Here is a 26,649-nt window from a genome sequence, read left to right as displayed (position 1 = left end):
CAGGTACATTGGGTCAGGTGCTGTGCTGAAAGCTAGCATAGACTCTTGGCCATGGCAGACATGGCCCACTCTCTCCTAGGATATTCTGGCCAATTCAAGTAGCAGTCCCAAAAGAAGCTATGACAGTAAAGAAACCAGGGCTCTAATTTTATCCTGGTGTTAACAAATAGCATGTCAACAAATGGCCTTCAACAGTGCTGATGAAGTAACTACCAGGTGGGGTCCTGCTGAGGGAGGTGGGGAGCAGGGAGAGAGAAACTGTGACTGTGGCAGGCAGCATGGATTTGTGACTTTGAATCCATTATAATTTGAGAGGAGCAGTCAGAAGCAAAATGTTCACTTGTGAATATTCACCCTGGGTTGTAAACTCCCTGAGGTCAGGGTCAAGGTTCAATGTCTAAGCAACATTGATACATTGACAAATGAATGTAAAATTTAAGCCTGAGTGTTGAGGAGGAAGCCATCAATATGACTTGTATTCTTCAAAATTCAGTGCTATTCTTCTTGCATGGCACCTCCCATGTGGCAGTGCAGGATAGGAACACCTGCATGAGCTTTCTATTTGATTGCAGTATAAATTCTTATAAGAGATTCTAATTTTCCTCTGTATTCCAGTTGTGTCCATTCTTATATCTCCTTTTTCATCACATATTTTTGTAACTTGGGTTTTCTATTTCTCTTTGTTAGTGTGGCTAGGAGTTTATCAATTTTACGGTTTTTTTTTTCAAAGAACCAACTTTTTGTTTATAATCTATTGTATTGTACTTCTCAGATATTGTATTTATTTACTATTTGGATGTTTTTAAGTGCTTCCTCAAGCAAATATATCAGGTTCATTTATCAAAGAGCTTAGATGATTGCTACAACTTTTAGGAATGTAGAATATTTTTATTCAAGGTACATACTTTTTTAAAATTTTTATTGTAAACAAATGGGATACATCTTGTTTTCTGTTTGTACGCGGAGTAAAGGCATACCATTTGGGTAATCATACATCTACATAGGATAATGGTGTTCGATTCATTCTGCTATTTTTTCCTTCCCCCCCAACCCTCCAACCTCTCTTATCCTTCTATACAGTCCCTCCTCCCTCCATTCTTGCCCCCCTCCCATCCCCCATTAAGTGTCATCATCTACTTATCAGCGAGATCATTTGTCCTTTGGTTTTTTGAGACTCGCTTATCTCACTTAGCATGTATTCTCCAATTTCATCTATTTGCCTGCAAATGCCATAATTTTATTATCTTTATAGCTGAGTAATATTCCAATATATATATACCACAGTTTCTTTATACATTCATTGAAGGACATCTAGGCTGGCTCCATAATCTGGCTATTGTGAATTGAGCAGCTATAAACATTGATGTGGATGTATCTCTGTAGTTTGCTGATTTTAAGTCCTTTGGGTATAGACCGAGGAGTGGGATAGCTGGGTCAAATGGTGGTTCCCTTCCAAGTTTTCTAAGGAATCTCCACACTGCTTTCCAAAGTGGCTGCACTAATTTGCAGCCCTACCAGCAATGTATGAGTGTACCTTTTTCCCCACATCCTCGCCAACAACTACTGTTGCTTATATTCTTGATAATCGCCATTCTAATTGGGATGAGATGGAATCTTAGAATACTTTTGGTTTGCATTTCTCTTATTACAAAAGATGTTGAACATTTTTTCATGTATCTGTTGATTGCTTGTAGATCTTCTTCTGTGAAGTGTCTGTTCATTTCCTTAGCCCATTTGGTGATTGGATTATTTGCATTCTTTGTGTAGAGATTTTTGAGTTCTTTATATATTCTGGAAATTAGTGCTTTATCTGCAGTATGAGTGACAAAGATTTTCTCCCACTCTGTAGATTCTCTCTTCGCATTGCTGATAGTTTCCTTTGCTGAGAGAAAGTTTTTTAATTTGAATCTATCCCAGTTATTGATTCTTGCTTTTATTTCTTGAGCTATGGGAGTCCTGTTAAGGAAGTCTGATCCTAAGCCAACAAGTTGAAGATTTGGATCTACTTTTTCTTCTATAAGATGAAGGGTCTCTGGTCTGATTCCGAGGTCCTTGATCCATTTTGAGTTGATTTTTGTGCAGGGAGAGAGATAGGGGTTTAATTTCATTCTGTTGCATATGGATTTCCAGTTTTCCCAGCACCATTTGTTGAAGAGGCTATCTTTTCACCTTTTCATATTTTTGGCACCTTTGTCTACTATGAGAAAATTGTATTTATTTGGATTTGTGTCCATGTCCTCAATTCTGTACCATTGATCTACCTGTCTATTTTGGTACCAATACCATGCTGTTTTTGTTATTATTACTTTGTAGTATAGTTGAAGTTCTGGTATTGCAATACCCCCTGCTTCACTCTTTCTGCTAAGGATTGCTTTTGCTATTCTGGGTTACTTATTCTTCCAGATGAATTTCATGATTGCTTGCTCTGTAAGCTACATCATTGGGATTGTAATTGGAATTGCATTGAATCTGTATAGCACTTTTGGTAGTATTTCTGTCCATTTTGACAATATTAATTCTGCCTATCCAAGAACATGGGAGATCTTTCCATCTTCTAAGGTCTTCCTCAATTTCTTTCTTCAATGTTTTGTAGTTTTCATTGTAGAGATCTTTTACCTCTTTGGTTAGATTGATTCCCAAGTATTTTATTTTTTAAGGTTATTGCAAATGGAGTTGTTTTCCTCATTTGCCTTTCAGATATTTCATCACTTGTGTATAAAAATGTATAAAAATGCTTTGGATTTATGCATGTTGATTTTATAGCCTGCTATTTTGTTGAATTCGTTGATGAGGTCTAGTAGTTTTCTGGAGGAGTTTTTTGGATTCTCTAAATATAGAATCATGTCATCAGCAGATAGTGACATCTTAAGTTTCTCTTTTCCTATTTTGTATCCCTTTAATTTCTTTATTCTGTCTAATTGCTCTGGCTAGAGTTTTGAGGACAATGTTGAATAAAAGTGGTGAAAGAGGACATCCCTGTCTTGTTCCCATTTTTAAAGGGAATGCTTTCAGTTTTTCTCCATTAAGAATGATGTTGGCCATGGGCTTAGCATAAATAGCCTTCACAATGTTCAGGTGTGTTCCTACTATCCCTATTTTTTCTAGTGTTTTGAGCATGAAAGGGTGTTGTATTTAGTCAAAGGCTTTTTCTGCATCAATTGAAATAACCATATGAATCTTATCCTTAAGTCTATTGACATGATGGATTATGTTTATTGATTTATGGATGTTAAACCATCCTTGCATTCCAGGGATGAACCCCACTTGATCGTGGTGCACAATTTTCTTAATGTTTTTGGATACGGTTTGGCAGTATTTTGTTAAGGATCTTTGCATCTATGTTCATCAAGGATATTGGTCTAAAATTTTCTTTCCTTGCTGTGTCTTTGCCTTGTTTGGGTATGAGGGTGATATTAGCTTCATAGAATGAGTTCGGCAGGGTACCCTCCTTTTCTATTTCCTGGAATACTTTGAGAAGTATTGGAATGAGTTCTTCTTTGAAGATCTTGTAGAACTCAACTGAGTTCTACAAGATGGTAGGTTTCTAATGTCTTCTTCTATTTCATTGCTTGATATTGGTCTGTTTAAATTGTTTATGTCCTCCTGGTTCAGCTTGGGAGGAGCATATGTCTCTAGAAATATGTCAATGTCTTCGGTAGTTTGTATTTTGTTGGAATACAGATTTTCAAAGTAATTTCTCATTATGTTCTTTATCTCAGTGGTGTCTGTCATGATATTTCCTTTTCATCACGAATTTTAGTAATTTGAGTTTTCTCTCTCCTTCTCTTTGTTAGTGTGGCTAAGGGTTTGTCTATTTTGTTTACTTTTTCAAAGAATCAACTTTTTGTTTTGTCAATTTTTTGAATTGTTTCTTTAGTTTCAATTTCATTGATTTCAGCTCTGATTTCAATTATTTCCTGTCTTCTTCTACTTTTGCTGTTATTCTGTTCTTCTTTTTCTAGGGCTTTGAGCTGTAATGTTAGATCATTTAGTTGTTGACTTTTCATTCTTTTCTTGAATGCACTCCATGCAATGAATTTTCCTCTTAGTACTGCTTTCATAGTGTCCCAGAGATTTTGATATCGTTGTTTTCATTGACCTCTAAGAATTTTGTTATCTCCTCCCTGATGTTTTCTGTTATCCATGTTTCATTCAATAGCATATTATTTAGTCTCCAGGTGTTGGAGTAATTTCTGTTTTTTATTTTGTCATTGATTTCTACTCTCAGTCCATTATGATCTGATAGAACACAAGGCAGTATCTCTATTTTTTGCATTTCCTAAGTGTGGCGGGTGAGACCCGGGGCTCAGGGTTATGCCACATGTATCCAAGATGGCAACTGGCAGAGAGCCAAAGGGCATGCTGAATGCGCCTTGAGAAAAACAGGAAGCGTTTACCATTGGCTGTATGATAATTAGTTCAGCCACTTAGGTCGTGGACAGATATATCTTACATGTATGCTTGAGCTCGTGATCGCTTAACCTTTAATAGGATTGGATGGACATATCTGATTACAATTGCTTATGCATGAGACTGCTTATATATTGAGGGTGTTATCCGAATAAAGCAGAAGCTGCTTCATGAACTTCTGAAGTGTACGTGTCGTTTGTCCTGCTGGTTGGTGGCAAGTGGCAAGTGGTGGCCAGTACGGGGAACGGTGAGTGCTCAGGTAAGTAATAAAGAAGAAAATTTTCACTAGCACAGTCAGCTAGCAGTCAACTAGCAGGTTTCCCTATTTGAGGAAACGGTAGCCTTAAGGTTTAACAGAAGGTTCCCCTAGTGAGAGAACGAGACAGAAGGCTGTCCTAAGAGACAGCAAAGGACATCCTGTAGTAAATGAATATGTGTAAGGTGTTATTTGTGTTACCTTTTCTTGTTTGGTTTCTGTTTGTTTTTGTTGTGGCAATATGGACATTAGTTCGTTTCTGTCTGACTTCCAAAAAACCAAAATTTCAAGAACAGTTAAGAGAAGGGGAAAAAATATTAGAAACTGTAAAAGAAGAACAATCAAGTCGAGCCTCTGAAAGAGAAAGTAGATGTTCCGACCTCTGTGCCTCCGCCAGAGCAGTATTAACTCCAGAGATAGTACAACCAATACCAACTTCGGTTGACAGCCCATTTCCTAAAGGAACAGTGGGACTAGTTCTGGGGAGGAGTTCTTCTGCTTTAAAAGGATTAAATATTGTCCCTGGAGTTATAGACCCTGATTTTACAGGAGAAATAAAAATCCTTGCTTCTTCACCAAGAGGTGTAGCAATAATAGCTCAGGGTGAATGCATAGCACAATTGTTGGTCTTACCCAGCTGCCATGATCAATATCCATCAAAGAATACTATTAAGGGAAATAAAGGATTAGGTTCTACTGGCCAAAATAGGGTCATGTTAACCTTGGATTTAAAAGATAGACCTATGACAAAGTTAGTGATAGAAGGCAAAAGTTTTGAGGGCTTATTAGATACTGGGGCTGACAAAAGTATTATCAAAATTACAGAATGGCCCAAAGCCTGGCCACTTCAATAGGCAGATCAGACTTTAAGGGGATTTGGTATAGCTTCCAATCCTAAGAAGAGTGCAGCCATATTAAAATGGAAGGACGAAGAAGGTCATAGTGGTACCGTCCAAACTTACATCCTCAAACATCTCCCAGTAAACTTGTGGGGGAGAGATATGGAACAGATGGATTTACATCTCACTTCCGAGATCCCATACAGTAATCCAAAAGCTAATCAAATGATGTTAGCCCAAGGACACATATGGGGAAAAGTTCTTTGGAAAAATAGTCAAGGACCTACTTCACCCATTTTAGTTACTCCAAAACAAGATAAAAAGGGATTGGATTTTCATTAGGGGCCACTGAAGCAATTAAAATAACATGGAAATCTGATAAACCTGTCTGGGTCCCTCAGTGGCCCCTCTCAAAAGACAAATTAGAAGCAGTCCAGCAATTGGTTAAAGAACAACTAGAGGCCGGACACATCAAACCATCCACCTCTCCTTTCAACACACCAACATTCATAATAAAAAAGAAATCAGGAAAATGGAGGCTATTACATGACCTAAGAGCAGTAAATTCTATAATGGAGCCCATGGGACCTATTCAATTAGGATTACCTACTTTATCGACTATCCCAGTTAATTGGCCCTCCATTGTAATTGACATAAAAGATTGCTTCTTTTCCATTCCGTTACATCCCTCAGACACCAAAAGGTTTGCATTTACTGTGCCCTCACTTAATAATAGCTCTCCTAATAAAAGATATGAATGGGTAGTCCTCCCACAAGGCATGGCCAACAGCCCCACTATGTGTCAAATATATGTAGGCAAGGCTATGGAACCCATACGCCTCGCAAACCCTCAACTTTTAATCTATCATTATATGGATGATATTTTGCTAGCTCATAAGGAAAAACCTGTCTTAGAGCAATGTTATAATTCCTTACTAAAGTCACTGGCAAGATGGGGCTTACATATTGCCATTGATAAAGTACAAATGACAGACACCAAAAACTTCCTGGGATCTATCATAAATGCAACTATGGTTAAACCCATAAAAATTACCATTTGGGTGGACAAACTTAGAACTTTAAATGATTTTCAAAAACTTTTGGGTGATTAATTGGATTAGACCTTACCTTCATTTACCCACCTCAAGTTTGGGCCCCCTGTTTAATATTCTTAAAGGTGATTCTGACCCCCTTTCTAAGCGGGTGCTTACCCCTAAGGCTCGAACAGCTCTCAAACTTGTTGAAACAGCTATGGAAAAGGTTCATATTGATCGTATTGACCTAGCTAAGCCTTTATCATTCATTGTCTTGGCCACAAATAAGTTACCCACAGGAGTGTTTTGGCAAAAGGGTCCTATTCTATGGGTTCACATGAATTATGCCCCTAACAAGGTCTTATCCTTGTTTACTGAATCTGTGGCAGAATTAATCCTTAAGGTGTTAAAAGTATCCCTTTCCACCTTTGGATCACATCTCTCAACAATCACTACTCCATATACTACTGATCAGATACAATATCTTATTAATAATTCAAATTCATGGGCTATAGTCTTTACTAGTACTTCTGCTGTGTTTGACAATCATTTGCCATCTGATCCTCTTCTCCAATTTTGGAGTCAACATCCTATAATTTTCACCCGAAAAGAACCTATATAGGAGCTACCCTTATATTTACTGATGGATCAGAAAAATGGTACGGGTGCTATTACTATAGATAATGTTACAGAAACATTGCTGTTTAATACTCTATCTGCACAACAAACAGAACTATTAGTAGCTATAGAAGTATTCAAAACCCACCATGAGCCTTTTAACCTATTCTCTGATAGCAAATACGTTGTTAATGCTGTTCAAAATTTAGAATTAACTGGTCTGATTTCCCTCACCTCCACTATTACTAAATATTTACAATGCTTACAAAAACTTATCTGAGACAGAAAAAATCCTTTTTTTATTGGGCATGTTCGGGCTCATACTGGCCTTCCAGGTCCTCTAAGTTTACACGATGATTTAACAGACACGGCCACCAGAGACCCACACATCTTTAATATGCTTGAAAATGCAAAACCTTTTCATTCAAAATTTCATGTAAATTCTCCCACTCTACGTACACACTATAAAATTACTAAGGCAACAGCTCAGGACATAGTCAAGTCTTGTGCTAAATGTGCTACACTTATTCCTAACCCCTCATTAGGAGTAAATCCAAAAGGGCTTCAGCCCAATCATATTTGGCAAATGGATGTAACTCATTATTCAGAATTTGGAAAACTACAATTCATTCATGTGTCTATTGATACCTTTTCAGGATTTATTATGGCCTCTGCTCATACTGGAGAAAAAACCAAAGATGTAATAACACACTGTTTACACTCTTTCTCCATCCTGGGGGTTCCCAAACAAATTAAAACAGATAATGGTCCTGGATATAAGTCCCAGGCCTTTAAACAATTTTGTTCCACCTTTGGTATTCAACATGGCACAGGAATTCCCTATAATCCTACTGGATTGTTGAGTGTGCCCATTTAACACTTAAAAACATACTTTATAAACAAAAAGGGGGAATAGGGGCATCATACAGATCCCCAAAAGACAAATTATCTGTTGCCTTGTTCATCTTCAATTTTTTAAATCTCAATTCTGAGGGCCGATCGGCTGCTGACCATCATTCAGAGCCTAATAAAAAACATCTACCTCAAGTGCTCTGGAAGGACATTCTATCGGGACAATGGAAAGGCCCGGATCTGGTGTTAATCTGGACCCGAGGATCTGTTTGTGTTTTCCCACAGGACGCACAATCACTAATTTGGGTGCCGGAGAGATTGGTCAAGGCCTCAACAGAGACCCCAAAACAGGAAGAAGATGAGGAGGCTTCTCCTGCTGATGGTGTTGGCGATTTCTCACCAAGTTAATGGAGGAGACTCATGTGAACTATGGGGGATAGTAAAGACGTGGCCCTATCTTGTACCCCTTACCAACTCTTCTATTTCCTCTGATTTTTACAACAATTGGCCACGTTTCTCCAGTCCACTGTTCAATGGGGAAAAGAATGGTTTGGGTTTTTGTCTGTGGGAGGTTTATGGTGTGTTGTATCTGTTCTGTGCATATAGCATTTATACAAAATGCATATACACTGGCGCAGAGAAACAGCCATTATTCGCCAAGCTCTCGTTGCAATTGATACTGGCTCATCCCCCCAAGTCTGGTTAAATATGCTGGACTGGTAGTCAAAGACAGGTAAGATTCATGGGGAGCTCATTCCGACCTAAGACAGGAAATGAGGGCTAGAACCTCATTGTCCGATGACAGGTAAGGATGTGGCTCTGTCCTGGGCAACCTAAGACAGGCACGGTCTCTTTTATAAACAGAAAGGGGGAAATGTGGCGGGCGAGACCCGGGGCCCAGGGTTATGCCACATGCATCCAAGATGGCGACTGGCAGAGAGCCAAAGGGCATGCTGAATGCACCTTGAGAAAAACAGGAAGCGTTTACCATTGGTTGTATGATAATTAGTTCAGCCGCTTAGGTCGTGGACAGATATCTTACATGTATGCTTGAGCTCGTGATCGCTTAACCTTTAATAGGATTGGATGGACATATCTGATTACAATTGCTTATGCATGAGACTGCTTATATATTGAGGGTGTTATCTGAATAAAGCGGAAGCTGCTTCATGAAATTTTGAAGTGTACTTGTCGTTTGTCCCGCTGGTCGGCGGCAAGCGGCACCTAAGGGCTGCTTTGTGACATAAAATATGGTCTATTTTTGAGAAGGTTCCATGTGCTGCTGAGAAGAAAGTGAATCTGCTCGTTGATGGATGGAATATTCTATATATGTCTATTAAGTCTAGGTTATTGATTGTGTTATTGAATTCTATGCTTTCTTTGTTTGTTTTTTGTTTGGAAGATCTATCCAGTAATGACAGTGGTGCATTAAAGTCACCCAGAATTATGATGTTGTGCTCTATTTGATTCCTGAAATTGAGAAGGATTTGTTTGATGTACAGGGATGCACTATTGTTTGGGGCATAAATATTTACTATCGGTATGTCTTCCTGGTTTTTGCTTCCCTTAAGCAGTATGAAATGTCCTTCTTTATTCCTTCTGACTAACTTTGGCTTCAAGCCCACTTTATCTGATATAAGGATGGAAACCCCCACTCTTTTACTGAGTCTATGTGCATGGTAGGTTTTTTCCCATCCTTTCATCTTTACTCTGTGGATGTCATTTTCTATGAGATGAGTCTCTTGCAGGCAGCTTATTGTTGGGTCTCTCTTTTTAATCCATTCTGCCAGTCTATGTCTTTTGATTGATGAGTTTAGGCCATTAACGTTCAGGGTTATTATTGAGATATGATTTGTATTCCCATTCATTTGGGCTTATTTTCGGTTTTTAACTTGGCCTGGTTTCTCCTTTGAGTGGGTTTTTCTCTATGGTAGTTCCTTCCTTTGCTGACCTACATTGTTGTTTTTCAACTCCTCCTCATGGAATATTTTGTTGAGAACTTTCCATAGTGCAGGCTTTCTATTTATAAATTCTTTTAACTTTCATTTATCATGGAAGGATTTTATTTCATCTTTAAATCTGAAGGTTAGTTTTGCTGGGTATAGGATTCTTGGTTGGCAACCATGTTCTTTCAGAGCTTGAAATATATTACTCCAGGCCCTTCTAGCTTTTAGAGTTTGGGTTGAGAAGTCTGCTGCTATCCGTATTGGTTTCCCCCTATATGTAATTTGATGCTCTTCTCTCCTGGCCTCCAAAATCCTGTCTTTATTTTGAATGTTAGGCATTTTCATTATAATGTGACTTGGTGTGGATCTGTTGTGATTTTGTGCATTTGGTGTCCTGTAAGCCTCTTGTATTTGATTTTCCATTTCATTCTTCAGGTTTGGGAAATGTTCTATATTATTTCATTGAATAGGTTGTTCATTCCTTTGGTTTGTATCTCTGTGCCTTCAATCCCAATAATTTTTAAATTTGGTCTTTTCATGATGTCCCATAGTTCTTGGAGATTCTGTTCATGATTTCTTACCACCTTGTCTGTTTGGGCAACTTTATTTTCAAGATTCAATATTTTGTCTTCATTGTCTGAGGTTCTGTCTTCCAAGTGGTCTAGTCTTTTGGTGATGCTTTCCATTGAGTTTTTTATTTGGTTTATTGTTTCCTTCATTTCAAGGATTTCCATTTTTTTGTTTGAGAATCTCTCTTTGTTGAAATGATCTTTTGCTTCCTGCAGTTGCTCTTTCAACTGCTTATTGGTATTATCATTCATTACCTGCATTTGCTCTCTTATCTCATCCTTTGCTTCACAAATCACCTTAATCATGTATAATCTGAAGTCCTTTTCTGACATTTCTTCTAACATACAGTCAGTGGATTCTATTAATATAGAGTCTAGATTTGTTTGGATCATTTTCTTCCCTTGTCTTTTCATGTTGTTCATGTATCTTCCCCTCTAGCAGTGCAGGTCTGGGGTATTGCAGATTCCCCCCTATAGGCTTATAGTGGCCCTAAAGGTTTCCAAAATCTTTTCTTTAAGCGTAGATCAATATTAGCAGTACCCAATTCAGACACTATGTAATCCTAGATGAAATAGCCCCTATGAGGACAATAGCAATATTGTCATAATAAACAGAATGAGTTCAACTCTTATCTTCAGTATAACAAACAGATTTGCAATAAGGTCTGCAGTTTCTAATGGAGGACAAGGAGGATGCAGATGGATGTAGGATGTAGCTGTTAATGGAATAAGAAAAGAATATACAGAAGTTCTAGATAATAGAAAGGGTGAGAGTATAATCAAAAGAAATTGGATGTTACCATGCAAAAAGGGAGAAAGAGACTCTGAGGGAACAGGTATACAAAATGAAAAGAGAGCAAGAAAGGTAAAGAAATAAAAACTTAAAATTGTTCAATGAGGAGTAAAAGGAAAATCTACACTATAACAGTCATATAGTATTCAAACCTCCCAGTCTTCAGTAGCCTGATGCATGAGAGGTACCTGACAATGAGCTTCAGGTCTCCAGCAGGCATCACAGGATGGGATTTGTCCCACCTAAAGATCAGAGCTACGGTTTCCAGGATTATCCAATATGGCCACCCTGGCTTCCAAATGTGTTGACAAATGGGGAGCTGCAGCTCGGGGTGTGGATGTTGTCAACTGGAGGTCCTGGAGGTGGGGTGTGGTTGGTCAGGCAGGGCTCCTGGAGGTCGGGTGTGTTTGCTGTGGTTGTGGGATCCTGGAAGCCGGGTGCAATCAGTCAGTCTTGGTTCCGAGTGATAGGGTGCAGTCAGTCGGTCCGGGGATCCTGGTGGTAGGGAGCAGTCAGTCAATGTGAGGGCCCTGGGGTCAGGGAGTGATCAGTCGGGCTGAGGGATCCTGGAGATGGGGCTCAGTCAGTCTGGCCAGGGGTCCTATGGGGCCTGGCTGTTGTTTCAAAATGGCTGCAGCCATGTGTAATCAAACCTGCAGGTACTGTAATAGTGAACTTCCAGGCAACAACAGGCAGCTGGCGCTCCACTGGCAGTTGGCAATCAGTTTGCTGACTGTTGTCTGACGATCGGGAGGTGAACCTCATGCTGGTGGGTGATGGATAGGTGTAAGGCAGGCGATGGACATGCAACAGGCAGGAAAATGGCAGATGATAGGTGCCGGACAGTAAGCAATCTGCACTCAAAAAATGCATCGATATGCTGGCAGACTGCAGGTGATCACAGTAGACAAGTGGGGTAAACAGCACAGGATCGATAAGCAGCAAAAACTGCCTCACCAAGAAACAGATATCCTCTGCTTGAAACCGTAGTTACGGAGTGACAAGGAACTCAGCCTCCCTCTAGTCCGCCATCTTGGATCTTCCCAAGTTCTTCTTTGAAGGTCTTGTAGAACTCAGCTGTGAATCCATTTGGTCCCAGACTTTTCTTCATTGGTGGAATTTTGATAACTTCTTCTATTTCTAATTATGTTTTGTATTTCAATAGTGTCTGTTGTGATATTTCTTTTTTATGATGAATTTTAGTACCTTGAGTTTTAACTTTCCTTCTCCTTCTTAGTGTGGATAAAGTTTTATCAATTTTGTTTATATTTTCAAACAACCATTTTTTCCTTTTGCCAATTTTTTGAGTTTTTTTTTTTCTTTCAATTTCATTGATTTCAGCTCTGATTTTAATTATTTCTTGTCTTCTATTACTTTTGGTGATTATCTGTTCTTTTTCTAGGACTTTGAGCTGTAATGTTAGGTCATTTATTTGTTGACTTTTCTTCTTTTATTGAATGTGCTCTATGCAATGAATTTTCCTTTTAGTACTGCTTTCATAGCATCCCAGAGATTTTGATATGTTGTATCATTGTTCTCCTTTACCTCTAAGAATTTTTTTGGTCTATCCCCGATGTCTTCTATTATCTGTGCATCATTCAATAGTGTATTACTTAGGCTCCAGAAGTTGGAGTAATTTCAGTTTCATATTTTATAAATGATTTCTAATTTCATTCTATTACGATCTGATAAAATGCAAGTTAGTATCTCCATTTCTTTTTATTTCCTAAGGGCTGCTTTGTGGCATAACATATGGTCTATTTTAGAGAAGGATCCATGTGCTGCTGAGAAGAAGGTGTATTAGCTCATTGATGGATGGAATATTCTATATATGTCTCTTAAGTCTGAGTTATTGATTGCTGTTGAGTTTTATGGTTCTTTATTCAATTTTTGTTTGGAAGATCTTTCCAACTGTGAGAGAGGTGTGTTAATGTCACTGATTATTATTGTATTGTGGTCTATTTGGTTCCTGGAAATGAGAAGGATTTGTTTAACATACTTGGATGCACTCTTGTTTGGGGAATATATATTTATGATTGTTATATCTTCCTGATTTATGCTTCACTTTAAGCAGTATGAAATGTCCTTCTTTATTTCTTCTGACTAACTTTGGCTTGAAGTTTGCTTTATCAGATATGAGGATGGAAACCCCTGCTTTTTGAACTGACTCTGTGTGTGGTATGTTTTGCCCCATCCTTTCACCTTTAGTCTGTGAATGTCTTTTTCTATGATACGAGTCTCTTGAAGTCAGCCTATTGTTAGGTCTTTCTTTTTAATTTAATCTGCCAGTCTATATCTTTTGATAAATGATTTTAGGCCATTAATATTCAGGGTTATTTTTGTAATATGACTTGTATTCCTGGTCATTTTCACTTATTTTTAGCATTTAACTTGACTTGGTTTCTCCTTTAATTAGCTATTCCTTTAGGGTAGTTCTTCCCTTTGCTGACTTACATTGTTGATTTTCATTTCTTCCTAATGGAATATTCTGCTGAGAATGTTCTGTAGTGCAGACTTTCTATTTGTGAACACTTTTTAACTTTTGTTCATCATGGAAGGATTTTATTTTGTCATCAAATCTGAAGTTACTTTTTGCTGGGTTGGCATCCATTTTCTTTCAGAGCTTGAGATATGTTTTTCCAGGTCCTTCTTGCTTTTAGGGTCTGGGCTGAGAAATCTGCTCATATCCATATTTGTTTTCCCCTACATGTAATCTAATGTTTTACTCTCACAGCCTTTACAATTCTATCTTTATTTTTTATGTTAGGTAATTTCATTATAATGTGGCTTTTTATGGATCTATTGTAATTTTGTACATTTGGTGCCCTGAAAGCCTCTTGTATTTGATTTTCCATTTCATTCTTCAGATGGGAAATTTTCTGATATTATTTCATTGAATAGATATTCATTCCTTTGGTTTGTATCTCTGTGCCTTCCTCAATCCCAATAATTCTTAAATTTGGTCTTTTCATGATATCCCATAATTCTTGGAGGTTCTGTTCTTGATTTCTTACCATCTTCTCTGATTGGTCAACTTTGTTTCAAGATTAAATATTTTGTCTTCAGTGTCAGAGGTTCTGTCTTCCAAGTGAACTAGCCTGATGGTTATGGTTTCTTTTGAGTTTTTAATTTGGTATACTATTTCCTTCATTTCAAGTATTTCTGTTTGTTTGTTTTTCAGAAAATCTATCTCATTATTGAAAAGATCTTTTGCTTCCTGCAGTTGCTCTTTTTACTGTTTATCTGCGCAATCATTCATTGCTGGCATTTGCTCTCTTATCTCATTGTTTTCTTCTCGGATCATTTTAGTTAAGTACATTGTGAACTACCTTTCTGACATTTCCTCTGTCCTGCTTTCATTGTATTCTACTGATATAGCATGTAGCTTTGTTTTGGACACTTTCTTCCTTTGTTTTCTCATATTGTTTTTGTATCTTCCCCTCTACCAGTGGGAATTTGAGGTACTGCAGCTTCTGCCTATAGACTTATAATGTCTCTTCAGGTTTCCAATGCCTCACATTGAATGAGAGATCAATATTAGCATCACACCATACAAACAGTTTGTATCCTTAACCCAGTGATCCCTATTAAGATATTAACTGTACTGTCTTAATAAACAGAGATGATGAGTTCAATTATTATCTACAGCATAACCAATGGGTTTGCAATAAGGACCAAAATTTCCAATGATGGACAAAGAGCATGGGGAGGGAGGGGTGTAGGATATAACTTTAATGAGATAAGAAATGAGTCTATAGAGGTACTATGTCATAGGAATAGTGAATGCAGAACTAAAACAAATAGGTTGCTGGCATGAGAAAAGGGAGAAAGAGTCTCCAAAGCAAGAGATAGAAATGAAGAACATAGAGAGAGTGAGAAAGATATTAATAAAAGAAAAAAGAATGATTAATAGTAGGTATAATAGGAATAATGGTAACTATACTACGAATTTTTAAAAAATTCTACACACTTATACATATATATATATAAATATATACACACACACAATGGATTATTACTGAGCCATAAAGAATAATAAAATTATGGCATTTGCATGCAAATGTTTGAAATTGAAGAATATCAACCAAGTGAGATAAGCCAATCTCAAAAAACCAAAAAACAAATGATCTCTATGAGAAGTGGATGACAATACATAATGGGGGGTGGGAGAAAAGCAAGAATGGAGAAAGGAAGGACTGTATAGAGGGAAAAGAGGGGTGTCAGGGTGGGTGGGAAGGGAAAAAATAACAGAAAGGATCAAACAACATTACCCTATGTAAACGTATGATTACACAAATGGTATGCCTCTATTCCATGTACAGAGAAACAAAATGTATCCCATTTGTTTAAATTTTTAAAAAAATTCTACAATAAAACTATGTGGTACTGTTCAAACCTTCTAGGCTTCAGTAGCCCGAAGTTTGTGAAGAACTTGATAACGTGGGGTCCCAGGAAGGGTGCTGTCCCACTACAGATGGTGGTCTCCAGGTTGGAAATAATCAATGTAAGTGGGTAGAGGTGCCCCCATGTGTTAATAGATGGTCAGCAGCAGCATGAACACTGGAACATGTAGGATGAGGGCACTCTGGAGAGAGCTGGCCAAGGCTGGTGGCTTGACCTGCCAATAATATTTTTACAATAAAGTCAAGTGACTGTTGAGGGGAATTGTCATGAGATGGTCATGAGGGGAAGAGCTCTTGGAAGGTAGAAAGTGCCTTCAAATGGGTTATGAAGAAGCAGTCAGCCTCCAGACCAGGAGCTACATTGGGCACTGTGAATTCACAAGGCAGTGTCAGCCTGCAGTACATTGATTAACAGCCCTGAGGTGCCCAGGGACAATGATGTTGAAGATCCGAGAAAGAAACTGAGGATTGGGTAAAAATCATTTACTTCCAGAATGCATATCCTTTGCCACGTAAGAAACTCATTGATCACCCCAGTGTTCAGGTCTAGAGCACCTTCTATACATGGGATGGGGAGGCATCCTGGATCACTGGCCAAGGACCACCAGCAGGGGGCAGATGAGAGCACCCCAGGTTCCTGTCTTCAGGCACCCATCCTCCAGGTCTGGGGAAAGGCAGGAGGGGACACATGGTCAGACCTCTCCAGAGAAGGTGGTGTGAGGCCAATGCTGAAGATGCTGCTGCTTCTGCTGCTTCTGGGGCCCAGTAAGAACCTTCTCCTCCCTGAGAGTGTGGGCTTGTGTGTGTGTGTGTGCTGGTGTGAGTGAGGTGGAGGCCAGGCATTGTGGAATGTTTGTGCCTATGAAAGTGAGAGGATGTGTCCAGGCTGTCTGAAGTGCACAGGGTGAGGCAGCAGATAGGGGAGGCAGGGGAGTACGGTCCCAGGGAGTCTGAGAGGATGCCTGGGGAGAGGAAAGGATTTCCCTGGGGCTGGGAGAAAGGTGGTGGGAGAGTTGAGTGTTCTGGGTCCTGCCTGACTCTGATCCTGCTGCCCTCCTCTGTCCCTGTGTTTCAGCAGGCTCTGGGCTTGGTGCTCATGTCTCTCAACATCCAAGCAGGGCCATCTGCAAGAGTGGGACCTCTGTGAAGATCGAGTGTCACTCTGTGGGCATCCAGTTCCAAATTGTGTTTTGGTACCGCCAGTTCCCCAAAAAGAGCTTCGTGCTGATGGCAACTTCTAATCCAGGCTCTGATGTCACCTGGGAACAAGATATTGCCCAGGACAAGTTTTCTGTCAGTCACCCAAACCTCACCTTTGCATCTCTGATGGTGACCAGTGCACATTCTGAAGACAGCAGCTTCTACTTCTGTGGTGCCAGTGACACAGTGCTGTGTGTAAGTCAGAGACCAAGGCAAGAAGGCTTGCAGCAGCCTGCTCCGCCCACCCTCAGACCCAGGAGCCCTGTGGGAGGAGCCTGGGGAGAGAAAACCACAGCTTCTCTCAATGAAACCTCTGTAAACATTGTTGTGGGGGGCAGAGTGATTGTAGACCAAGAAGCTGGATGTAGAGGATTATGGTGGTGGATATTTTTGCCCTGATCTTGAAATATGGGAATAAAGTGCAGTCATTAATGTGACCAACTGACATGGAAAGTTCCCCAAGTATTTGAAGACCTTGGTCTTTGCCTGACTACCATGTTTTTCATATGTTCTTGATAAATCTTATCCCACAGTTACATCTGCAGACATCTACACATCACTTTATATTTCTATGATGTTTCGTTTGGCAACTGACTCTCTATGAAGTTCAGCAAAGTCCTGTCACCTTGCTGGACTCTCAAGATCAGCAGAAGTCATGAGGCAACCAGGCAGAGAGGTTTACTCATAAGGATCCACTGCTGTGATAAAACCCACTGCAGGTACCGAGCATATCTGAAACTTACCTTGAAAGGGATTTGGTGAGCTGTTCTGGAGATTTGGGTCAATAAAAAGATAAGTCAGAGAAACCCTGTAAGGAGGACTTCAGATTACATGACTGAGAGGTCTAGAAAGTTCTCTCAAAAGGTTGAAGATCACAAGTGGAGCACAGAAGGTAGAACCTTAGAGAAATCATTTTCTAATAGAAAACAAAAAATGACATTGACCAACAACTCTAAATGATTCTATAGAAAGTGAGCAGAATACATTAGTGCCAGTTATTACAAGAAGGAATTTTGTACATAAACATGTGAAGATATGTTACAAGGAAACCACATAGCATCTGTCTCACACATTGTTGTTTTTAGGGGGGAGATATTTTAAAAGTCCATTGTTTAGTTTTAAATAAATGACCATACACTGTCAGGCAATGCCTGCATGTTTTAATTACATGTTAAGACTGATTAAGTTCTATATAGAAAGAGAGATCAAAAAACAAATATATGAAAGTGTTACAGGGGATTTGAGGTCTTGAAAATAAAGAATGAAGAGCATTTCCTAGTGAGAACTAGAAAGTAGAATTGAGTTGGCTCAGTCACCACTAAGTGTACTGTCCATAGGGGAGACTTATTGTCATCTACTCTTACTATTTCCCTCAAAAAAATCTGTAGCATGTACCAGATCAGAGCAGAAAGATGATGCATGACCCTTTACCTCTGCCCTGTGGAACACGATTCTTGGCTGTATGGCCTTAGTTTCCTGGCAGCAGATATGTCCTGTACAAAGATGTAGAACTGTGAGGGGCTATCAGACCCCAGTATCAGGATCCACCCTCAGTAATCCCAGAGCTCTGACTCTTACCAAAAGTTCCTGTGGACACTAAAGATGCCCTGACTTCAAGAACACTCATCACAGGGATAGAAAGAACAAAAAAGTACAAAACAAACTGACATTGAAATCCTCTAAAAATAAGTACTGATAACAAACTAGCTGTTGGCAATATGTTTTGTCAGGGACCAAGAAGTTCTTATTCTGAGAACATTCTGATCTTTACAATAAGCAGCAGCGCCCCTCCCTTCCCGCCGGCGCAAACTTCACCTTCCCGGCGGCGCGAACCTCACCTCCCGGCCGGCGCGAATTTGCACCCTATCAGGAACCCAGCAGAAGAACACAGCCAACCAGCCTGCACCTTGTCACACCCCTCCTTCCCTCAGTATAAATACCCCTGTGTGAACAATAAAAATTTGCAGCTTGATCAGAATTCCTGTCTTGCTGCCTCTCCCTGCGTCTCTTGTCCCTTCATTCCTTCTCTCTCAGGTTTGCGGTCCCGTGTTGATGTCCCGCGGGTCGGGACAGTTGGCGCCCAACGTGGTCGATTGGAAACTTTGAGAAGCGGAACGCTGCCCTCCGGGGAAGACTTGGCCAAGCAGGATTCGGGATCGCCCTGGTAGACGCAACCGGGAGTCAGATCCAGGAGGAGAGTGAGGTCAGCGCAAGGTAAGTGACGTACCATGGGACAAGCAGTCTCGTCACATGATTTGTTTCTGACGGGTCTCGAGGAGGCCCTCAAGACTCGGGGAGCGCGTGTTAAGAAAAAGGATTTAAGATTATTCTTTTCATACATAGAGGATTTGTGTCCTTGGTTTCCCCTCGAGGGATCGATTGATGGTAAAAGGTGGCTCAGAGTAGGAGACTGCCTCAAAGATTATTATGAGACTTTTGGTCCTCAAAAGGTGCCCGTCACTGTCTTTTCTTATTGGAATTTAATTAATGAGATTCTTAAAAGTTCACACTTTGACAGTGGTACTTTAAAACTTGTAAAGATTGGGGAGCAGGCAATGCAATCCACCTCTCGCCCCCCATCGGCATGCCCTTCGGTTAGTTTTCAAATGCCCCCTACTCAGCCTTCTCAGGACCCTGGGACCCTCCCAGACCCTGGGAACCTCCCAGACCCCACCTTACCAATGGAGTCCCCTAAAAATCCCCCTAAGATTTATCCGGTTTTAAATCCCCATGATGAGTTGACCCCAGAGGATGAGGCCACCCTGGAGGAGGCAGTGGCTCAACACCATTTTCCAGACCTGCCACCTCTTACAAATCCACTTCCCACTTATACACCCCCTGCCTTTTGTGCTCCGGTCCCTCAGGGACCTACTGCCCCCCCCAGACATTTTTTCCCCGCTTCCCTTGCCTAATCTAACCCCTTTACGCGAGTCTCTCCAACATAGGCGGGAACAAATCCAACTTTTAAAAGAACTAAAAGCCCTTGATGCCGAGCTTCGCTCACTGGCCTTGGGCACGGAGTTAACACAAACTGGCCCCGACCACCCCCAGAGCAAACCCAGGGGCAATAAGGTTTGTTCCCTCTCAGACTCCCAACCCAATCCAGGCTCCCTGTCCTTCTCCACAATCACCTCCCTCCAACGTGCTACCCCAGGCAGCGCAGGATTGGACCTCTGTGCCTCCACCGATACAATATTAGACTCTATGCAAGGACCTCAAATAATACCCACTGGGGTTGTAGGCCCCCCTCCACCTCATATGTGTGCTCTTATTCTTGGGAGAGCTCCTACCACCTTACAAGGTGTTCAGGTCTTCCCTGGCATCATTGATGATGATTACACTGGAGAAATTAAAATACTGGCCACAGCTGTTAATGGAGTAGCTGCCATCCCTGCAGGAACAAAAATTGCACAATTAATACTCCTTCCCCTCAATTCAGGAAATTCACCAGGAAACACAGCCTCTTTAGGTTCCTCTGATGTGTATTGGGTCCAACCTATCTCCCACAAAAGACCCACTCTTACCTTATTTATTGAAGGAAAGAAATTCCGAGGGATCCTAGATACTGGTGTGGATGCCACAGTTATTTCTCAAAAATATTGGCCATCAGAATGGCCCCTCACCTCATCACTAACTGACCTTAAAGGAATAGGGCAATCAAGAAACCCCTTAGTTAGCTCCAGGGTGCTTAATTGGACTGACACAAAAGATAACACAGGGAATAAAGGAACCGTTACCCCCTTTGTTGTTCCTGATCTCCCTGTCAACCTTTGGGGACGAGACATTCTAAGCCAAATGAAAGTTATTCTTGCTAGTCCCGACTCTTTAGTCACTCATCAAATGCTTCGTATGGGCTTTATCCCTGGTACAGGCCTTGGGAGGCTAGGACAAGGACAGGTTGAGCCTGTACAGCCCATACAAAAAACAGACAAATTTGGACTTGGGTATGTGGATTTTTAGTGTCGGTCCCTGACCCTCCTGTACCCCATGCAGACAAAATTATTTGGGAAACTCAAACTCCTGTGTGGGTGGATCAGTGGCCCCTTACCCAAGAAAAATTAGAGGCTGCCTCTATGTTAGTACAGGAACAGTTGACAGCCGGCCATGTGGAACCCTCAACCTCACCCTGGAATACTCCTATTTTTGTTATTAAGAAGAAATCAGGCAAATGGCGCCTTTTACAGGATTTGCGCGCTATCAATAAGGTTATGCGCCCGATGGGGGCATTACAGCCAGGCATCCCTACACCGGTAGCTATTCCTAGGGACTATTATAAAATGGTCATCGACTTAAAAGATTGCTTTTTTACTATTCCTTTACATCCTGATGACAGACCCTATTTTGCTTTCAGCCTCCCCCGCATCAATTTTCAGGGCCCTATGCAAAGATTTCAATGGAAGGTCCTTCCCCAGGGTATGGCTAACAGCCCTAGTCTTTGCCAAAAATATGTTGCTCAAGCAGTAGACCCTGTGAGAGAGCGGTGGCCACAAGTTTATATATTACATTATATGGATGATTTGTTAATTGCTGCACCTAATACCTATGATCTTAATAATTGTTATTTGGATCTCTATAAAGCCCTTACTGCCTTGGGGCTTCAGATAGCCCCTGATAAGGTTCAGACACAGGACCCCTACACCTACTTGGGCCTCAAACTTCAAACTAATCAAATTCAAATCCCTAATATACAATTGCGTGTGGACCATCTCCACACTCTTAACGATTTCCAAAAACTACTAGGGGATATCCAATGGCTAAGACCATATTTAAAACTGCCCACCTATGTGCTTTTGCCTCTTAATGATATTTTAAGGGGAGATTCTGACCCTTCTTCTCCTCGAGAGCTTACTCCCGAGGCACAGCAAGCATTAATTCAAGTCACAGAAGCCATTGCTCAACAATTTGTTACACAAATATCTTATAACCTTCCTTTGGTTTTGGTTATATTACACACCCCTCATACACCCACAGGACTATTCTGGCAGCGGGATCCATATTTTAAAAATAAAGGTTGCCCCTTGCTTTGGGTTCATTTGCCCGCCACATCCTCTAAAGTTATTGCTGTCTATCCTGCTCAGGTAGCTTCTATCATTATTAAAGGTTGCTTGCTTTCTCGACAACATTTTGGCAAAGACCCTGATAGCATTCTGATTCCATACACTAAGGATCAAACCCAATTTTTGCTACAGACGAGGGATGAATGGGGTATTGCTCTATCAGGCTTTTTGGGAATAATCGATAACCACCTTCCCAATGACCCCCTTTTGCATTTTGCTCAGTTACATCCATTTATTTTTCCTCGGGTTACTCGGAAGGCTCCTATTCCACAAGCCCTTACTGTTTTTACAGATGGCTCCAGCAATGGCCGTGCAGCCTTTGTTGTTGATAATCAGCCCACCACCTTTGACACTGCCTATCCATCAGCACAGCTTGTAGAATTGTTTGCTATAACACAAGTCTTTATGACATTTTTTGATAAACCTATTAATATTTATACAGACAGTGCTTACATTGCCCATTCTGTGCCCCTATTGGAGATTTCACCCGCCATTAAGGCTTCCTCCAACGCAGCCTTTTTGTTTAACCAGCTTCAACGACTAATTCAGGCTAGAAAACATCCATTTTTCTTAGGACACATTAGAGCACATTCTGATCTTCCCGGTCCCCTATCACGGGGTAATGCTCAGGCTGATGCAGTCACTCGGTCCCTTTTCCCAGTTCTTATTGGATCCATCCGAGAGGCCACAGATTTACACAAACTTCACCACTTAAATTCTCAGAGCCTTCGGCTACTTTGTAAAATTACCAGGCAACAAGCAAGGGAAATTGTAAAAGCGTGTCCTGCTTGCGTTGTCTCCCTTCCTATTCAACATCTGGGTGTTAACCCTCGAGGATTACTGCCCAATCAGATTTGGCAGATGGATGTTACTCACTTTCCTGAATTTGGGAAAACAAAGTACATACATGTTTCCATAGATACCTTTAGTGGCTTTATTTTTGCATCACCGCATTGCGGAGAAGCTACCAAGGATGTCATTTCTCATCTTGTCTCAGCCTTTTCCATAATGGGAAAGCCAGCACATATTAAGACAGATAATGGCCCTGCATATACCAGTACCAAGTTCAAACAGTTTTGTGCCACTCTTCAAATCTCTCATACTACTGGAATTCCATATAACCCTCAAGGTCAAGGCATTGTGAACGTGCACACCTCACCTTAAAAACCTGGCTTACCCGCCTTAAGGCCTCTTCCCTTGCATTTACCACTCCCAGGGATCGCCTTAATCATGCATTATTTGCTCTTAACTTTCTTACCCTAGACAATGAAGGACATTCGACCGCAGACAGACATTGGCATCCCTCTTCTAATTCTGCTCGCCCATCTGTTATGTGGCGCGATCCTTTAACAAATAAATGGAAAGGCCCAGATCCCGTCCTCATTTGGGGACGAGGCTCAGCTTGTATTTTAGATCAAGAACAAGCAGCCCCAAGATGGTTACCAGAACGCCTGGTCAAACAGGTCAATGATTTACCACAACCCAGGGACGGAAACCTTCCCCCTGAGGATGAATCTTCCTCTCTTATAGATGCAGCTAACAATCTATGCGAAAAATCCCCTGAATGACAGACCCTGTTCTTGCACAACCTCTACAGCAGTGGCCTCAGGTACTGCTGGTTTGGGGGTCTCTCTTACTCAATATACAAAATTATCCAGACAATTGATTTCTGATGTACAGATACTCTCAAGCACCATACAAGATCTTCAAGATCAGGTGGATTCCTTAGCAGAAGTGGTCCTACAAAATAGGAGAGGTTTAGACCTTCTAACTGCCGAACAGGGAGGCATTTGTCTGTCTTTGCAGGAAAAATGCTGTTTCTATGCCAACAAGTCAGGAATTGTTAAGGACAAGATCAAACAGCTGCAGGAAGACTCAGAAAAACGCCGACAAGCACTGGCTGATAATCCACTATGGACTGGATTCAGTGGACTCCTTCCCTATCTTCTTCCCTTCTTAGGTCCCCTCCTTTGCTTGCTGCTTATTGTATCTATAGGTCCTTTGATATTCAACAAGATCATGGCTTTTCTTAAAGCTCAAATTGAGGCTATACAGGCGAAACCTATTCAGGTTCATTACCATCGACTGGAGATGATGGATCGTGATGATGATCTTAAAAGACCATCACCCCTGTGAGCTGAACTGGACAGCCAATGACGGGTAAGATTCGTGAGAGCTCATACCAACCTAAGACAGGAAATGAGGGCTAGAGCCTCATTATCCAATGACGGGTAAGGATGCTGCTCTGCCACGGACAACCCAAGACAGGCGCAGTTCCCGAGGGATTGTCACTCCAGCTCTGTACCTGTTCGGGCAAGCCGCGCCCCCGCCTCAGCGCATAGCCTCTATCACCCCCTTAAAATATGGCTATCGAAAAATGGTCAATAATTTTATATAAGAAAGGGGGAAATGTCAGGGACCAAGAAGTTCTTATTCTGAGAACATTCTGATCTTTACAATAAGCAGCAGCGCCCCTCCCTTCCCGCCGGCGCAAACTTCACCTTCCCGGCGGCGCGAACCTCACCTCCCGGCCGGCGCGAATTTGCACCCTATCAGGAACCCAGCAGAAGAACACAGCCAACCAGCCTGCACCTTGTCACACCCCTCCTTCCCTCAGTATAAATACCCCTGTGTGAACAATAAAAATTTGCAGCTTGATCAGAATTCCTGTCTTGCTGCCTCTCCCTGCGTCTCTTGTCCCTTCATTCCTTCTCTCTCAGGTTTGCGGTCCCGTGTTGATGTCCCGCGGGTCGGGACAATGTTTGGTTTGGACTGTGGTTAATCTGTTCTGTGCATGGCAGTGTCAGTAATGACACAAAAATGAACCAGTATGAGCACGAAGGAATCAAAATTTATGGTAGGAATCAGACCAGACACAACTTGGGGAGAAACTACGTAACTAAAGTTCAAAAAAATTAATTAGAATAAAAATCTCTAACTAACACTAGTGATGGGGAAAAACTGAAGTTTGTGATAAATTAGCTTCACTCAAGTTATAGATTTGAAGGATGTGGAGACTGGAATCCATGGAAGGTGGTTGGATATCTATGTCCACTGCCGTGTGAGTTCTCCAGAAGGCTGGTGGGGATGGGGGTCCAGTTGGTCAACCCAGCTTTTTATAAGAATGTGGAGAAGGGAAAGATCAGCACACACAGGATCCACAGGTATTCTGTTCTCTCTCTCTCTCTCTCTCTCTCTCTCTCTCTCTCTCTCTCTCTCTCTTTTTCTCTTTTTGTTTTTCTTGGTGCTGGTAATCAATTCCAGGGCTTCATGTGTACTAGGCAAGGGCTATAACACCGAGTCCAGCACTTCTCATCTTCTTTAGCACAACTTCATATCAATGATGATTTCAGAAAAATGACAGACATTTTATTTTCCCGTGACACTTTTATGCATTTCTTCTCCCTGTGATCAACTCGAAGCCAACCCAGAACTATACATACCCATACCACAAGAAAATTCTCAGAAATGTATTTCGTGCTTAGTTAAGTTGACATGGTAACAAAAACCCACAGAGAGTGCTTCTCAAAATGAACAGGAGGATTTTGCTCTGATCCAGGGGGTTTCCAGCCTCTTCTCAAAGCACAAAGCTGGGCCCCCGGCCATCTATAGCAAGGACTCCTTAGCTACACATTGCAGAAGCAGTTACATTGTGAGGTGGTCACATTTCAAGAGACCCGGCCAACCAGGAAGGGAAAATGAATTACAGGATCATGCAGATGCCCGTCCACATACATGAACACTGACGCAATGCAATAGTTGTATTTTTATGACAATATCTTTTTCACTAGGTCCACTATGTCACAAATATAGCTTGAAGTCTCAAACCTTAATTCCACCTTTTTAAGCTCCCTGCTCCAGGGAACTATGACTAAATGTTAAGTGGAAGGACAACAAGTAACCTGCTATCAAAATGAAAGTGTGGTGCTCCAGAAAAACCTTTAAACTGTTTTTATTTACATGTTTTCTTTTGATTTTTTAGTAATTGCTAGACGTCTTCAAAACTGGTCCATTCAAACAAGTAGCCCAGCATGTTCACACAGAAAGAGCTCCTTAAGCCTCCTAGAATCCATGTCCGCTCACCAGTACCTAGTGTGACCACAATTTCAGTAAAAGGATGGTAAATAAATTAATGTCAAAACTGTCCATACATGAAGACATACAGGGAAAACCAGTAATATTTTAGAATCAAGTCCACTGCCACGTGAGGGGAACTGTCATGAGATGGTCATGAGGGGAGTAGCTCTTGGAAGCAAAGAAGTGCCTTCAGCTTGGTTATGAAGAAGCAGCCAGCCTCCAGCCCAGGTGATGCCCTGGGCACTGTGGATTCACAAGGCAGTGTCAGCCTGCAGTCCAGAGATTAACAGCCTCAGGGGTTCAGGGACAATGACTTTGAAGATAGGACAAAGAGGCTAAGGATTGGGCAAAATGCTTTTACTACCCAAATATATGTCCTTTGCCACATAAGAAACTCATTAATCACCCCAGTGTTCAGGTCTCAGAGCACCTTCTATACATGTGATGGGGAGGCATCCTGGATCACTGGCAAGGACCACCAGCAGGGGGCAGATGAGAGCACCCCAGGATCCTGTGTTCAGGCACCCATCCTCCAGGGCTGGGGAAAGAAGGAGGGGACACATGGTCAGACCTCTCCAGAGAAGGTGGTGTGAGG

The 26,649-nt window shown here is 41.2% G+C and overlaps 1 gene segment (V, D, J or C); it reads left to right on the top strand.

The window, feature by feature from the left end:
- Window positions 1-16,400: 16,400 nt before the first annotated feature.
- LOC124991229 (T cell receptor beta variable 20-1-like) lies at window positions 16,401-18,437 on the top strand. The segment is given in 3 exon segments: window positions 16,401-16,485; window positions 16,796-17,115; window positions 18,393-18,437. Coding segments are annotated over 3 exon segments (405 nt in total).
- Window positions 18,438-26,649: the final 8,212 nt, after the last annotated feature.

This window comes from Sciurus carolinensis, chromosome 8, assembly GCF_902686445.1.
Source record: "Sciurus carolinensis chromosome 8, mSciCar1.2, whole genome shotgun sequence".
Classification (NCBI taxonomy): domain Eukaryota; kingdom Metazoa; phylum Chordata; class Mammalia; order Rodentia; family Sciuridae; genus Sciurus; species Sciurus carolinensis.
This window is presented reverse-complemented; position numbering and strand designations above follow the sequence as displayed.